The sequence below is a fragment of the Pezoporus occidentalis genome, unplaced genomic scaffold, assembly GCF_034315485.1.
Source record: "Pezoporus occidentalis ecotype Australia unplaced genomic scaffold, CSIRO_AGI_Poc_V1 ctg233, whole genome shotgun sequence".
NCBI classification, from domain to species: Eukaryota; Metazoa; Chordata; class Aves; order Psittaciformes; family Psittacidae; genus Pezoporus; species Pezoporus occidentalis.
The window spans coordinates 1,061,064-1,078,222 of NW_026914212.1; the positions used below are offsets into that span (position 1 = coordinate 1,061,064).

Here is a 17,159-nt window from a genome sequence, read left to right on the forward strand (position 1 = left end):
AGTCACCCAGGGTGTGGCAGTACATTGTAATATGGCTTTAGTTCAGACAGTTTTCTGAGTTTGATACTTTCTCAGAACTTCCCTGCCTGTTACTGTGATCATCATTCTTTATCCAAGGTCATAAACCACTGATAATACATTTCACTTCTCAGGAACAAATATTTTTCTAAATCCATTTCAGAAAACAGGCTTTTGATCATTTATTAGTGTTTTCACACTCTCATATCAACACATTTAAAATGTTCCTTATGCACATTACTCATTTTAAAAAGCATATGATGCAGTCTACTGTTGAGAATTGTTAGTGTGTGGATCTATGGCAGTATTGTTTTATGGTTTAACATGTAGCTATCTGACTCAGGAAGTATTGTGGGAAAGGGGAGCATCATTTAATTTTCTCATCTTGGTCTAGGGACACAGTGGTACAGAACAGGCAGAAGTGCTTCTTCTTATGAAGGCCTGTGTCCAGGGCAAATATCCTGGTTCTTCCTCTTCAGATACTCTGAAGTGGAAGGAAGGTGCTCATTTTCCTTCCCATCTCTTTTTTTCCAGCATGCCACAAATGTCATGACTGAATTCTTTTTCCCTAGAGACCAACAACAGTACTTCTTAAGCTTGTGTTTAAGGGACATAATACTTAGGGAGATGGACTACTTAGGGAGAGGTCTGTTAATTTCTAGTCTGAGCTTGCCCACATTATCTTCTCTGCAGAGGTTCTTGCTTTACCCTCGTGGAGGAAGGCTCTGTTATCTGAAGAGCTCCCAAACCACTGCAGATTATAGCTGACACAATAGGGAAAGCTGAAATCAATGCTAGTTTACCATTCTGTAAGTTACTATCTTTCAGGACATACCTTTTTAAGAAAAAATCTAAGGGAACAGTGAAACAGGGAGCTGCCTATAGAAACCAAAACAGTTATTCCTGCTGCTCACTTCTGCGTGTCTCTTGCACCAGACCCTTCCCCAGAACGACAGTCATTTCTAGAAAATAGCCCCGATGGACCTTGGAGGGGAGACAGTGAAAGAGTATTTTGCTTTTCCATTTTCACCTTCCCCTCCACATCATCTTGCAGTTCAGCAGCTCAGAGGTATCAGAAAATAGTACATCTTCCTCCTGTGGCTGCTGCCAGAGAATGTTGCTGGTCAGTATGCACATAGGCTGCTCTCTGAGTGCTGGTAGGCCAATCTCTGCCTGAGAACTGGCCTTTCACAGCTGTTCTCAGTGCAACTGCTATAAAATCTGTTCTGAGCATTGCTGTCAAGCCAGAGACACTCATCTACTCAGGCTCCCACTGTGCCTGCATGAACATTAGTAAAGGTGGAATTTTCATGGTGTAACCAATATTGTTAGCCAAGAGACCACATCCGTTTTGCTGATTTCCAGTTGCTGCTGTTGGTCTCTTGCTGGAATGTGTGAGCTTTGAGCTGCTTTTTCTAGAGCTCAGCATCTTTGTCACAGGTTGTATCAGGAAAAGACACCAGGCACTGTCAGTCCAGGGCGAACAGGCATGGCTGTGCTGTGGGAATGCATCCACTCTGGCACTTTTTTGGTCACTGCATGTCACCTGTGACCTCTCATGCTTCATGCAGACAGCAGAAGGCTAAGCATTCCAAGTTACCTCACCTGTCTTTTTGCATGGCTGCATACAAAGCTGTGGTAACAAAACACCACACACTTCATTCATTGTTGTATATCCAAACCAAAGTGGTCTGCTGACCAGCTTGGTGCATATAAATTTCTGATATGGTTTCTAGAATTTCACATATGGAATTGTTGACTCTCACAATTATCTAAAGGAATTCTTGCCAGTTCAATCGCAACAAACATTATACAGAGGTTTGACCTTATCAGCAAGCAATTGTTTGCTCCTCGATGCTACAAAGAGTAAAGTGCTTACTTGAGTATCTGTAAAACCAACATAAAACCTTCTCCAGGATTTATCTCCAGGAATTATGTGGAAATTTTTTCTAGTATGTTTTGCTGGATTATCTGAGGAATGATAATGCAGTACTCACACCCTCTTTTACTTTCTGCTTTGCTGACATTCAGAATCCTTTCACAGGTGGTAGCAACAAATACCAGCAAGACTCACATATTCCTCTAAGTAATGCCATGGACAAGTGCACTTATACTGCCTTGTTACAGCTTTTGTTTCAATACGGCATACATTTCCAATTTCCATTTCTCTATCATGGACAGTTTAAACATCTTTTTTCATATACTTTCTTCTCTCAAGAAAAAAATCCACTGTTAACCTGGCAAGCCAGCAGCAGGAGCAGAAGAAGCTCTGAATTAAAATGCTTCAGTGCATTGCAATTACCCAACTTGGCTTTTGCTTTCAACAGCCCTAATTTTGGCTGTTGTTTTGCATTTCAGTGTTTAATAATGCATTTATCTAGCCAACTGTCAGTCTCTTTTCTGATCTGATACAATAGTTTAACATTAATACAGAGCCCCAGACTATGGGCTATGCTCCTTAAAACAGAAGACACGTCACTCATGTCAAAGTGGTTCTCCATCAAAATGGATCACTCCTATAATCTCTTCCACAAGCTAACACCATGTCTATTGTAGGTAGTAAATGACCACAGTATGAATCCCAGAATAGTTCTCCAGATAGACACAGTTCTAGAAAAATAGCTTGGGGAGGGGAGGTTCTACCGAAAAAAAAACTACTCTGCATTTGAAGCAAACTGGGTATTTCAAAATAAATAATACTACAGAAGAGTGTCCTCACTGGGAACTATTATAATACATTTCACCACACTGCAAAGCACAAACCAGAAAGAATAATGCTTTTAAAAATATCCAGACTATGTGGACTGTTATTTCAGGCAATTTCCATTGTAGAAATAGTATTAGATAGCCTGTTTCTGTGCAGAGATTCTTATCTTGGTGTTCTCAAAAGCTGTTTTCCAAGAGGTTACCAAAATGGCAGCTCTGTGGAAAACAGTAATATTCTGGTTGGAAAGATAGATTTTTCTTCTTTCATTTCTTATACAGCATACCTTTCACTTAAGTTTGCTTGGTCCACAACAGGCTCTTATGTACTGTTAGGAAGCACTTAAACCCTACCTTGTCAACTTCCTATGGCAAAAATAACTGTGCTTCTGTGAAAGAGATACTTGTACCTGTTTCAACCAGTGCTGAGAAAATGATCTCTCACCTCCATCTTCAGTAGCCTTTTCATGAAAACTCACCAAATCTAGAAAATTAAGTTTGAAATAGTCATTGTTCTTGAAAACAGTGTTCCATGTTTCCACAAAGTCAGCCCCTTCCATTTTTACTAAGAATATTTGTGTAACACTTTTCCAAACAAGAAGCAAGAATTTTTTTTCACTGCCAATTAATACTCTTGCAGTTGAGGACAGCAGCATCACAGTTAGGTTTTCACCACAGAGCACAGTATGTGCACATGAGCTCCACCTGAGAAAATGGTAAGGACAAGCATCTTGTATGCTAGCAGCATGCAGAAGCCAGTATCATCAGTACAGACTCATGCCGCTGTCTTTGAGAAAGCCTCTGCAAGGTACCCTCTGTTACAAATGCTTTTATCTTCTCTGCAGTGTAAGGAAGGAATGTAATTGGTGACGTACAAATCTTTACCAACTTGGAGGAAAAAAAAAGGCTAATTAAAAGAAAAGGTCCTAATAATATTAAAATTTCAATTGTGTAAAACAGATATATCAGAGGGAGAGATTAAAACTCATGAAATTAACAGAAAGCTGTTATCTATACATTCAGTCTCTGTCCTTTTCTGTGATACACATTTAACAGGAAATAGGTTGTTGGGCTTCTTACAGCAGAGTGCACATGTTCTGTGCACATACACGCACTGGCAGGACTGGTCTCGCTTAGTTTCCATTTTACCGTCAGTGATGAAGAAGTCCTAAAATTTCTCCTGTTTCCATCCAGCATCATCCAGTGGTTAGAAAGTGGCACAGTAAAGAAGGTAGTGGTGCATCCTCTCAGGAAATGACATGGAATTCTCTTTAGTAATTCTGGCTGTGAACAGTTGTTAACAGTAACCTTTCTTCCTCCTGACAAAGGAGAATGAGGCAAGAATTGTTTTTATTGCAGCAAGCATTTTTAATGCAAGTATAGATTTGGATGCATTGCAGTGACAGAGAGAGCAATCAGTTAAGTGAAACTGTCAGTGTCTAGCAGTCAAGTCTAGGAAAAATCCTGCACAAGTTCAGTGTAGTTCTATGGCTTTTTTTAACCATACAGACTTCTATGCTAAACTGGCTTGTGAGACTTGATTAAAGGGTACTTGGGACTTCCATGTTTCCAGTAAAATCAAACAATGCTTTTTTATGCTGGTTTAAAATTCTTTATTTCTGCTATGTATAGACTAATAGGCTTGGATTTACTTTGTTTTTTCTCTTATTGTTCTTATGAGGCCTTCATCCCAGCTGACTGTAGCACCAGTGTGCTGCACTTCTGTGTATTAAGCTTACTTCTAGGACTTTATATAAACATCGAAGAGGCAGAAAACTCTGTGCCACCAGCTATCACTTATGCTCAGTGTACCAATCAAAAAAGAATTGAGAACACTATACTATGGATAATGCCTTAAGTAGATCAATCTTGGAATATGTAAGCCCTCACTCCAGAGACTGTGCTGGGTATACAGTTATTTCCCCTACGTGCCTTTATCTGGCTTAACAAATGATCTGCTCTGGAGCTGGTCACTCTTTCCTCTGATGCAATTTTAAGTTGCTGCTATCAGGTATAGTTTGGGTAGATCATCAGTGCTCTCTGGTAAGTCACCCTGTGGCAAGGTTCCAAAGGGATGAAGTGCCACCTAGGACTGAGCAGCCCAGAAAAGTGAACTTGAAGTTCAGTGTAGGAGAGCAACCTCACACTGCAGCCCTAGATTCTGCATTGGTCCCCTACTACTTTCATTTTACCCATTTTGCCTTGTGGCATTTCAGCCTTTTCTCCCAAATTCCTTGTTGTTGTGACTGAAACTGTTTAATACTAACTTGCTCCTTGTAGAATCCTAGAACCATAGAACAGTTTGGGTTGGAAGGAACCTTCAAAGGTCATCTAGTCCAACCCCCTGCAATAAACAGGGACATCATCAATTAGAGCAGGTTGCAGTAGGTTTAGTTATGAATGTTGTGGAGTTAATTTTGGTCTTACAACCTTTATCAAATTCTTTGACTCTTAAGAGTTCACTGGGTATCTTTTATAGGACTGTTTTGATAGGATGCTGACAATTGCAGTAGCTGTGATAAAACCAAATGTGGAAAATCCTTTTGGTTTGCAGCATCCTCAGATCTGGGAGTGCTGGGCTGAGCACACTGCCCAGTGCTGGGCACCCACCCTGCACAGCTGTGTGGGCAGGCAGTGTGGGGAAGCCCTTCACCTCTTGGTTCTCAGTCACACAGCTCGTACTACACAGAGGCGGCTGGAATGCAAACTTCTTCCCTTTTCCTTTACAACAGAGCTGATTTTATGGTGCTACAAACAGTGCAATGGAGGGGGTATTTCTGCACTTTTTTTTCAACATTAGAGGACTTTTAAACCAGCATCTTTTATTTGTTCAGAAAGTATTCAGACTTCTGTTAGTCTCCAGCTCTTCTGCTACGCTGCTTGTAGAAGCAGCATAATTGAAAGAGCTGATCTTGTGGACACAAGACAGATGCTGTGATCATCCACAGCTTGGCTTTACCAGTCAATTCCTTTTTTTAAGAAATCCTTCAAATTCCTTACACTTTTCAGGTGCTTACTTCTGTCTGAAAGCCTTCAAAGAACTGAATTGTGCACATTTCCAGTTTAACTGCACATCTGTAAGCATATGATTGCCAGTTTATTTTATAGCATTCAGCTTATTCCCTTCATTACGTAACTTCTTAATTTGGGAAAACTGATTAGTTACTTTTGTGTGCGTATTTCAGTTCTCATGAACTTTAGCATCCCTGCTTTGTCTGTTCACCACTTGTGTTACAACATCAGCAAAGAAGGATGAATGCCTGTTCTAATTAGTTCTTTCCCTGGAGGATCACACAAAGATCTCAAGTCAAATTCCTGTAAGCACATTTGCTTTAGAATGCAGAATCCAAACTGAGTTGTCAGGTTTTTGATCAAGACCAAGGAAATGATGGTATAGAACATTAAGAAAGAGTGCATGTGTTAAAGAGACATTTATGTGTTTATGTAAGTCCCAGTGGCAAGGAGACAGTGATCTTTCTCGTGCATTGTAGCATTTACTGAAGAGCATAAAAATCAAACTAAATAATACTTCCAGTAATGTTTAGATTAATTTGTATGACACAACTTGGCTGTAAGTCAGGTCACTACAGAAAGGTACTAAGCTGTTCATACAGAAATTATCCCTACACCATTTTCTGAGTCGAGATACCTGTTACAGGCATGAAAAGAGTCAATATGCAGAACCTCTGCTGGCTGCACTGACTTATCTCCATGGTGTTTCATACATGTCATGCTGATGTCCTCACCAGTAGCCAAGCATTTGTGCTCAAGGGGGGTTTACAGAGCAATGCTGAAAGGGTTACGCTTGTTCCCTGCTAACAGGCATGTCACAGGGACAGCTGCTGCATGAGAGTGAGTTGGAGGGAAGGAAGTCTTGTAGAACCCAAGCTCCCCTTACATGTATTTAATCCCCATGAAGGAATGGGTAATAATGCAAATAATATGCCACCAACGAATAGGCCTGTCCTTCCCATCAAGTCCAGACAGCAGTACCTTGCAGCTGTTGCAGTGCAAGTAGGAAAAAAAAGAGCTTGAATAAGGAGCAGCTGGCATCTTGCGTATTGTCTGTAGACACACAAACTCCTCCTTTAGACGGATTAATACCTTAAAAACTGTACATGCTTTAGCTGCAGTCCCAGCTCCCTGCTTAGATTTGCAGGCATTTGTATATTTCAGGAGATCAGCTAAGTTCTTTCCAGTGTTTCAAGGTCCTGACAGACATTAGGGTCTGCCCTCTGCAGTTGTTATATGGCAGCACATATAGGCAGCTTTGGTAAGTTCAGCTTTTGCTTATGCCTGTTTGCAGGAGGTCTCAAAGCATTTGCTCAGTAGCTGCAAATAGAAGCTCATGGGGAGGATCTACTTCAACTACCTTCCCTTTGCAAGTGAGAAAAGATAATCATTAGCTCTGTCTTACTGGTCCTGTGCTGACCTCCTCCTAAGACACAGATATTTAGATCCATAGCATGCACATGAGAAGAGGGTGTGTAATGATATCATAACCATATTGTCTGCAAAGGTATTTTGAAAACTCAGATTTGGTGACTATAGCTGCTGAAGTCAAACTTCCCTTTGTTTAAGATAGCTGTGAATGGCTTTGCTGTTTTGATTCCTGCAGAGTTAGTTCTAAGACTGTCTTTGGTACCTCTCAAGCAGCAGACCTTTCCAGTGTGCCTAAAGAAGTAGTACAAGAGCCTGAAATCAGAACCAGGCTTGCCGGATCTGATAGATTTTGGCATCTTTCAGTACCTGGTTCCCTGACTGACATGGAACCATGCTGTACTTGGAGCAATGATCACCACGCTGACAGTGAGAGCTCTGTGGTGTTGTGGCTAACCTACAGCATTAGCACTGAAGCCACAGAGTCTTTACATCCATGTTTCCAAACTGCTACAGGTGTCCAACTAGGAGTACAAGTATCATAGGAAAATGGTAAGAGAGCGCTGACACTCTATGCAGATGTATATGGCTGGAAACTGATGCTGCAACAGCAGTGGTTGAGCAAAATTAAGTTTAGAAACCCCTGTTCTACACTTTGTTGTAGGTCTGAGCATTGATATTACAAGTCACCAGCTAAATCCTATGATTTAATTGGTATATGATACACAAACACACCTATCACCAAAGATGGGAATGAACAAGGCAAGTGGTTTGTTTCAGCCTATTTGGGGTAACAGGGAGCTTATCCTTAGGAAACAAATAAATACACTTTTTTTTTCTTAATGATGAGTAGTATTTATTTAAGGTACCTTTATTGAGGTATTCCTTAAGGCTTTCAAGTGTTTAAAGAGAATATTTTTACGGCTTTGGTTAACTAAGCTATACTAGTTCACAGCAAATGAGAGTCATTTTTGTGTCAAGAAGCCTTTAGACTTCCCTTGCTTGTTTGTTTTGCTACTATTTATTTATTTATTAGGCTTTGAGATAAGTATTTTATTGAGGTTTTGGTGGCAGAGGTGTTATGTGGTTTACGTTTCCTGCTGCTGTTTTCTCGTGAGAGGCTTTCTCTAATAAGCTGTACTCTCACTATATCCAAGTTTGTCCTCACTTCAGTATTAACTCATCATCTCTTCATCTGATTTCTAACTGTAAATACAAAAATCTCGTGCTCAGGTGTGTGTTAGCAATTCACACCTGAGGTAGTGGACCCATTGCATCATACTGGTTTAAGAGCTAAATCTAAGTGCCGCTTGCTCTCACTCTTGGTAACTGCAGCTGCAGGCTGAACTATCTGAAGGCTCAGTCCTGCTGCCTGCATTCTGTAGTTCGAAAGAGCAGGAAAGGGACTGGCTGCCTTGCTGAGAACCCAAGCAAGGACCTCCGAAGTCCCAGGCAAACACAGAGCACTGAACCTTGCTATGTGTATCACCAGTATGGCTTTGTAATGGGATAGTTTACTCCAAGTCAAACCAAAGCCACTGCGCTCAGCTTCTCTGCAGAGAAGGTATAGCTCTTGTGGGATATATAGCCCTTCCTGCTTGTACTGGGAGAGGGTTCTGCTCAGTTTGACATAGATCTGGAGTTGAAAGTCAGTAGATACTTCACTTTTATGTTACTATAAATGAGCAGAATTTGAGCCACTGCTAAAACTGGTCTTTTGTTTAATATCAAGCACAGAGTAAAGGAAACTATTGAAAAAAATAAAACCTGCGGAGTCCATGTTGAGTTTTGATCTCCTAGAACCTAAGACTTCTTTTCCCCACCACTTTTAAGCCCTAGCTTGCATCAGTACAGATTTAAATACAGCCTGACCTTCCATCAGTTGATTTTGGAGTTCCTGCAGCTTTTGGTATGATCCTTAAAAGGAGATCCAATCTGCTGTGTGGCTGACGTAACATCTTTTGTACCGGACATGAAGGTGATGTAAAATGTTACAAAGTCAAAGAGGGAGTATTGCTGTCTGAGCCTTGGTTGGGGAACAGGGAACACTCTTCAGACTGTAATATGAGACCTTCCATGCGACTTACTGGGGCTTGTACAGGCAGAGGAGAGATGGCAGATCCCAGCATAAGACTTCAATGACTGCAAGTTAAACCATTAAACAACAGGGGGCAGGATTTATGACAGGAATGGATTGCAAACTATTTTTCCAAACTAGGGTGGAAAAGATCAGATAGACACCAAAGTGTCAGAGACCTTTTTCAGTGGGCTAAGGTGGAGGGGGTCTTCTGTTTTCATTTCCCTAGGAGAATGCAGAGATAGGAAATCTGAAATGCATTGCCCCTAGGCCACAGGATAGAGATAGGCATACTTTCCCCCCAGCCACCCAAACCCCCATAATGCTTTTATTCTACATAAGCACTTTGTTCTTAGGCATCTCAGCAATGGCAGATTGTCACTTTTGCTTTCTCACAGGAAACAGAGTTCTGTTCCTGGAGCAAGTCAGACCTACTGTGATGAGTCCCAGATAAGATATGGGAAAGCCAAGGAGGTCTGGCTTGAGTGGAAGATTCAACTTGGAAAGATGGATAATGACTAAATGGACCGTCTGGGTGCACTCGGAGAATAAGCAGGCAGTAACAGGAGGTAGCAATAGCAACTTGTATTTTCCAGATTTCTCATCTCTTCCCACTGCTGTTTCCAATGGAACGTCCAGGGAATGAGTAGATCTTGCTCTTTTAACTGCACTCAGATCTCCTCTGATACAAGGAACATGCTGGTCTAAACTAGCACTGATGCAGTACTTGATGTTTAACTCCCCATGCAGCAAAGAACTACTCTATCATTGTCTTCAGTGGAATTTTCGCTTAAGAATAAATAGGGATTGATTTAAGTATTTGCTTAAGTGATCATCTTAGGTGAGTCATACATATAAGCACCTTTGAAATACCAGCATTTCAGAGCAGCATATGGAATTAGCAGGGAAGAATTCCACATTGCAGTAAAAATAAAAGCACTGATCCCAGAGCTTTGGTTTTCAGTGTCTCCCAGGCAGGATGTCGTGTACTTGTGTGGGTGGGTGAAGATCGGAAGGGCACAGGCCCTTCCTACACTTCCAGCATGTTCACCACCCCCACTTCTGATGGAAGGTGCTGCAGTAAAGAAAACAGCACATTTTCAGCCATAACTCTGTGTTTTTCCTTTGCGGTCTGTTTATAGTTCATGGATCGTACTTTAGAATGTTCTTTCACGGACTAATAGGCACTATACTTACCACAAATATAGATCAGTAACGAAACCCACTGGAATATCTCCATCTGTGTAACTAAAGAAAAAAGCCAGTAGACTTCATATCTTACAGTTAAAGCAATTCATTAACAAGAAATAGCTCATGTAACTGGAATTATTGGCCTATTTCTTCATAGTTCTATCACTTCTAAATATTTACACATTTATAACTGCAGGCAAACACATTGCGATCTGAAAATGTGCTCTGTGGTTTTTACACTGAAGTGCATAGTCCAACCATGTACATAAACCCCGTGTTTATCCCTGTATTTCCCAAATCCTAATAGAAATTTCAAACCTTTAAATTGGGTTCATACTATGCTTCTGGATGTAGCTGAACTTTGTGTATAAGAATGACATCATTGTTTCTAGAGTAACTAGCCTTACATGAAAAGAGGAAAATCAGAAGCAGACTTTTAAGAGGAAAATATCAAACAAAATAAATGGTTTGAACACAATATATGATGCTTTTGGGTGCTATAAACATTTTATTGTTACTTGTTTGGGAAGAACTGCATAACTCACTGGGGCTCCACAACTTGTAAGTAATGCAGCCATCTCAAAATCCAACAGATTTATCAGTCATGGTGTTCAAATGAAAATCCAGGATCTCGTTTCCTCCTAAGTCCTCATAAATTTGATCAAGTGTTTAACAATGGCTCATCTGCATGTGTTCCCTTACATTTATACAAGTGCACACAACTTGGCTTAAATAGTATACCCTGAAGGGAATATTTTAGTGCCGGAGCGCTAAAATCTAGTTGCGACTTTTATGTTTAAAACAGAAATACCAGAAACTTCAGAAACCAGTCACCTATAGCAGTAAATACAGGAGATACAGTATTGCAGTTAGAGACTTTGTGCTAGAAATTAACAATTGTTCATATTATTCTGCATAGACAGTAACTCACATCTAGGTGAAGCTACAGCCTCATCACTGTTACACTGAGTCTCACTGTGTTCTGACCTGGGGCCACATTTCATCCCCCAGTTACAGGCAGAGGAGGGTGGCATCAGATGGTGATTTTCTGGGGTTGCCTCAACACTTTGTGGTGGTGAACCCCATCTGCCTTTCGGCTGATAGAGCACCCACAGAACCTTTCTAGCACCTTCCAGAGAGGCCTCTGCCCTGGAAATTCAACTCAGCCTAGTGTAGGCCCAGCATCTGTCCCGTGTAGGTCCTTACTATACTGCTCCTTGCAACAGCATTGCGTCCTGCTAACTACTGCCCTGCAGGATCTTGCTGTAAGGCAGCTACCTACCTGGCAGTTCCTGGGTCTTCCAATGCTTTTCTTCATTGGTAAAGCTACTGTATTGCAACCGAATTCTACAGCAGCAGTACTGCCGTGAACAGATCAGTGAGAAGCATTTTGCTGGGAAAGTTTTCTGTAAATAACACCTCTGTTAATTGTTGCCTCAACTTCTATTATTATTATCATCATCATTGAGATTATTATTTCCAAATTATGTGGTTTATGGGTGTGCACAGGCTTGTTCCTGCTCACAGCTAGCCTCTCTCCTCCTCCTCTGTGCGACCAGAGCTTGTTCCTGTTGCATCCCGTTGCGACATTGCAACTGAAGGCTTGTGGTGTCCCGTGTGGCGGCCGCGGCGGGAGCACATCCGTGTGGGAAGCCCTGCTCCTATGCCCATGCAAACGTTTTTGTTACTAGTAACTATTGTTTCAAAAAGGGAGTGGAACCGGAGCGCCAAGGCTCGCTTATCGGGTCTAATTTTAAGGTGCCATATAAACACTCCCCGAGAAAGCGGCAAGAGCCCAGTGCTCCCTGGAGCCGCAGCCGCCTCGCAGCCCACCCGGGTCTGCAGCGCGAGTGATTTAAGCGGCCGCAGGGTTCAGGGGAGCGCAGCGACAGGAGCAGTCCCGGTGGCGCCCGTGGACCGGGGAGCCGGGAAGGGCTGCGGGGCGAGCGCAGCACTCGCTGTCTGCCCGCAGCCCCGCGGTGGCGGGGCGGTGCGGTGCGGCGCTGTGCATGCCGGGCGCGGGGAGGCGCGGGCAGGAAGCGCTCGCTCCCGGCCGAGCCGAGCCCGTGTGCCGCCGGCGGCGGGGGCGGGCGCTGCCGCGCCGGTGGGGCTGGGGCACGGCGCAGAGCCGCGGCCGAGGCAGCGGCGGGATGGGGTTGGCTTCCTGAAGCGGCGGGGGGCGGGCGGGAGGGGGCTGGTTCTGCATTTCGGTCCCTCTCCTCCTCCCTCCTGCCCCTCTCTCCTAAGTTCGCGCTGTGCCGCGGCCCCTCCGGAGCGGCTGCCTGCCCCTGCCCCGCTCCCGGCGCTGCCCGCGGCGGGGCGGGCGGGGACAGCGGGGAGCCAAGGCGACCCAAGGAGCGGCCCGCCGCCTTCGGGGAGGCTGTGCTCCGGGCAGCAGCGGGGGGGAGGCGGCTGGCACAGGCGCTGGGCTCTCGTCGCCCGCCCCCCGGCAACGCCGCCGTCTGCCCAGCGCTGGCAGCCCCGGGAGATGGTGACACATGAAGCGTGCGGGAAGGACCATGGTTGAGAGGACCAGCAAGTTCTTGCTGATCGTGGCCGTCTCGGTGTGCTTCATGCTTATCCTGTACCAGTACGTGGGGCCGGGGCTCAGCCTGGGTTCCCCCAGTGGCCGCTCCTACTCGGAGGAGCTGGACCTCTTTCCCACGCCGGACCCGCACTACGTGAAGAAGTACTACTTCCCCGTGCGGGAGCTGGAGCGGGAGCTCGCCTTCGACATGAAGGGCGAGGACGTGATCGTCTTCCTGCATATCCAGAAGACCGGCGGCACCACCTTCGGCCGGCACCTGGTGCAAAACGTGCGGCTGGAGGTACCCTGCGACTGCCGTCCCGGGCAGAAGAAGTGCACCTGCTACCGCCCCAACCGCCGGGAGACCTGGCTCTTCTCCCGCTTCTCCACCGGCTGGAGCTGCGGGCTGCACGCCGACTGGACCGAGCTCACCAACTGCGTGCCCGGGGTGCTGGACCGCCGGGAGAGCGCCGCCGCCAAGACGCCCAGGTACTGGCCCGCCGCTGCTCCCTCCCGGGCCGCGCACCCTGCCCGAACCCCTTCCCCGTGCAGCCCCCCGCCCTGTGCGTTGCAGCATGTTGGTAATGTGCCGTGCCCCAGCGTGCTGTGAACCTTTCCTCAGCTGGTTCACCTGTCCCGTCCTCCCCTCCCGTCCTCCAGGGCTGTGCCCTGCACCTTCTCCTCTGCGTTCCCAGGCAAATAAATAGCCCTTTGCCTCCTCCCACGGAACTGGTATGCTGCACCCTCAGCCCTCGGTCTTCTGCTCTAGCAGTCCGGGTGGACCCCTTAGCAAGCCTATGTATTTGTGCCACTTACTCTCTTTTGTGAACGCTTAGTCTTTATTTCATACCTCACTTGCCACTTTTTAGTCCCCATTTCACTGTATCATTAGCCTCAAGCCTGCCTTTGTAATCAGCTGTGCCCTGATCTGTGCACCCCTCTTTCTTTAGCTGAAATTGTTCTCCAGTGCAACTGAAAGGCACACCAGCCCACCAGTCCTCATTCTTTTGCCTACCCTAATCTGCCTGATAATTTTTTTTCACATTGTAGAAAATATTCTTTAAACACCCTTTTGTATGTTTTTTGCTGTTTACTCCTGATGGGACAGCTGAGGTGAAGTCTTTGGGGGAAAGGAGCTACCCTGTACGTGTTCTTGTGTCTCCCCCATCAGTGCACGAGGAGAGAGGGAGTGCCATCATAAAGCACCCCTCAGTGCATCCCTGTTGAATACCCAGTATATTTCTGCCCTCTTACTCCATTATTTCTCTACCTTGGTCTCTATAAATTATAAGCTTCAGAGGTATTTTCTGTTTGAAGTACTCCAGTAAAGACAATGGATTATATTAAGATCTTCAAAGATTATATTCTTTTAGCTCAGTAGACCTTTGTGTCTTTCCTATCCTTTTCACTGGTTTTTAACAGCACGCGCACCTTCCTTGACACATCAGTGTTTTTGTTATGACCCTTTGAAACTTTAAGGCAAACAGATTACGTTCTTAAACGTGTCCAAGATCTTATGCTAATATTTGCTTATGCCATAAGCTTTATTTATATGCATATTGTTAATACCATGCATAATCCCGTTAGTGAAACGTGGCCTTTAAGAAAGTATGTTCTAGCATCAGAACTGTTTTTCTCTCTTATTTATTTCACTGGAGCTTCATGCAATTGCTGGGGTTCTTTATTGTCTCTCTCATGATTGCTGCTGTTTTCAACCCGTTTCAGTGTTAGTCGTCCAAGTACTACGCTCAGATAGCTGTCATGCTGCCTGATCCAGAAGCAGCAAACTGAACTATGTAGCTAAAGGGCCCGAGTGTTCAGGCTTTCCTGTGGTCTCTTATAATTAGGTACTTGAAAACACCTATGAGTAAAATATCCTCAGCCCATCTGGTTGCAGTTAAGATTGTAGTGAAGTGTTTTAAGAACAAATGCCCAATGTTCAAATCTGATTAAAAAAAAAATTAAAAATTAGCTGTTTTGTGAACCATGGCACTTGACTTGGGAAACCATTAACCTGCTATAAAGACCTGTGTGGTTTTATGAATTGTCTTGGAGTTTTGGGAATCTTGTGTGCTTCCATTGGCAGTTTTATACTAAAATCTGCTGTGTATTCAGTATAGAACTGTCTCATCCTAGTTAGCAGTTGGGATTTTGTAGAGGTACCTGAGAACAGGGCACTTCAGGTTGTGAAGTAGCTGTTCCTTGCTGCAACTCATAGAAGTTGAGAACCAGAAGCCTATTCCCTCATGTCAAATGCTTGTAAATAAGATTTTCTTTGCCATTTGTTGTGGCACATCAGGAACTATAAGCTTCTACATGCTGCTTAACCCTCTTGATTTTTGGGGTGTGCAGGAAAAATAATTAATCCTGTCCTGTTCCCTCGTGTCTCTGCATAAATAGTTCTGCTTTATGTGGTCTCTTTACTTCCCTTAAATATAAATTAGAACTTTTTCAGCATCATAAGAATTCCAGTGTGGAAGTTTTAGATAATCTAAGGTTTATCACCTTGGTCTAGTAAATAAACCCCAGAATTTACTGTTTGTTGTATCCTGGGGGGGGGGTGTTGCAATGAACAGCTGCTGCTTATTCTAATAATACTGTCCTAGGATACTGCTCTGTTGTCCTACAGTCCAGGCTAGTAGGCACCTTCTCCAAACTACAATTTATTTCATGTGTAAGAAAATTAGGAATAAGGCAGGCAGTGCTTACTTAAAATAGAAATTTGATGGATTTTCTTTGCTGGGAAAAAGGTAGTCTTGTGTTATGCCCATTACACAAAGAACAGTGTAACTTTATTTCTTTGTTGTGAATGTTGGCTCTCTTCTGTTGAAAGAGGGCATGTTTTTACATAAGGCATATGCTAGAGAGGCTACTATCTTATAATGGAACTGAGCTGTGAAAATATATCTCACAAGGAAAAGAGAAAGGAGCAGCAAAGCACCATTCCAGCAGGGTTCACTCACATTCTAATATTACCCACTCTGGGCTTTGGAGTACAGTCTTCAAATTCAGCTTTTAGAGCTTCTGCCTTTTCTACCTAATGCAAAGTTTAAACTTTTTTTCTTCCAACTGTATGTTTAGCCCCCAAAACAGCTGACTTGTGATGACAAATAAATTTGCCTTCTAGTGAATGTTGGAAAGCATGAAGGTCATTCAGTATTGACCACGTACAAATCATGAGCTTCAAACTGTTAACTTGGTAAGCAATATGGTTTTGTCACTGCACAGTGCCCTGTTGCACTACATTCCATAACCTGTGCATGGTACATAAATTTACAGTGCAATTGCTCTTTTTATCGTTCTGCTGTTCTGTGTTAGACTTAATGATTAGAAGCCCTAGATTGCCAGAGACTGCCTTTTGTTGTTCCTTCTTTCTGTCTTTTGCATTGATAGAGTAAGCTGTTAGAGGTGGGTGTTTTTAAAGAGTCAGGACTCTTTAAAAAGCCCCCAAACAACAAACTACTGGTTCTCTTCCCCTTCCCGCCCCACTGCTAGTGACTTTCCCTGTTTTGTATTCAAGAGACTTCTGGACAAGCACTTCTTGAAATCAAATGTCATGTTTTATACACAGCCAGTAAAAGAAAGAGATTGATTTGTTTGGGGGCTGTAAAACTTGGGACTCCAAGGACCTCCGAGGCTACCTGTGTTTCTCAATTAAATCTCTTCGCTGTAGTTCTCATCATGCCTGTAGTAGAAGGGAAATTCCAAGATTTTGGGAATGGAGGCCTACTTATTCCTTGTGCTGTTGGGCATAAATGCTGGAAAAGACTCTTTTTTTAAGCAGCAGTAATACTAGGGTGTGTGCTTGAGTCATCACGATGATATTTCAGAAAGCAGAGGCTAAGCACTTTCTGTGAACTGCTCCCTTAAATTTATCTCACCTAAAACTGCAAGAGATCTAATCTCTCTGCAGTTGATGTGGAAAAAAAGCCAAACTCAGGTCTTTAATTTGGCTTCTAGAATTAGAAAAAACTCTGAAGGGATCCACTAGTAACTTGGCTGTCTCCTTTGTTAAAGGACTGAATGAAAGCCCTTGGAGGTGTTGGAAAGGTTCCCCTTTTAGCCCCCAAAGGAGATGGGATTCAGTGCCCTTCTGGCTACATCCTCCTTCCCTGCTCCCAACACGAGAGCAGAGCTAGGTGTTCCTTGTAGGACACTTCATGCGTGAGCTTGACTCTTAATGTAATGTGCTGCAGAAGCCAACTATGCTGAAGGAATGTTTCCTTTACTACCTCTTCTCAAAAGAAAAATAAGTAACAAATC

At 43.7% G+C, this 17,159-nt stretch overlaps 1 protein-coding gene across 2 annotated transcripts in view; it reads left to right on the forward strand.

The window, feature by feature from the left end:
• The first annotated feature begins 12,436 nt into the window (after positions 1-12,436).
• The window catches only part of HS6ST1 (heparan sulfate 6-O-sulfotransferase 1), a 189,851-nt gene continuing 185,128 nt past the window's right edge, over positions 12,437-17,159 (forward strand). The window contains exon 1 of one of the 2 annotated variants that reach the window (XM_062621770.1): positions 12,437-13,385. In XM_062621770.1, coding sequence (XP_062477754.1) covers positions 12,868-13,385 — 518 coding nt within the window. In that variant the 5' untranslated portion in view covers positions 12,437-12,867. The remainder of the gene's footprint in view (positions 13,386-17,159) is intronic. The other variant, XM_062621771.1, reaches the window with a different exon arrangement.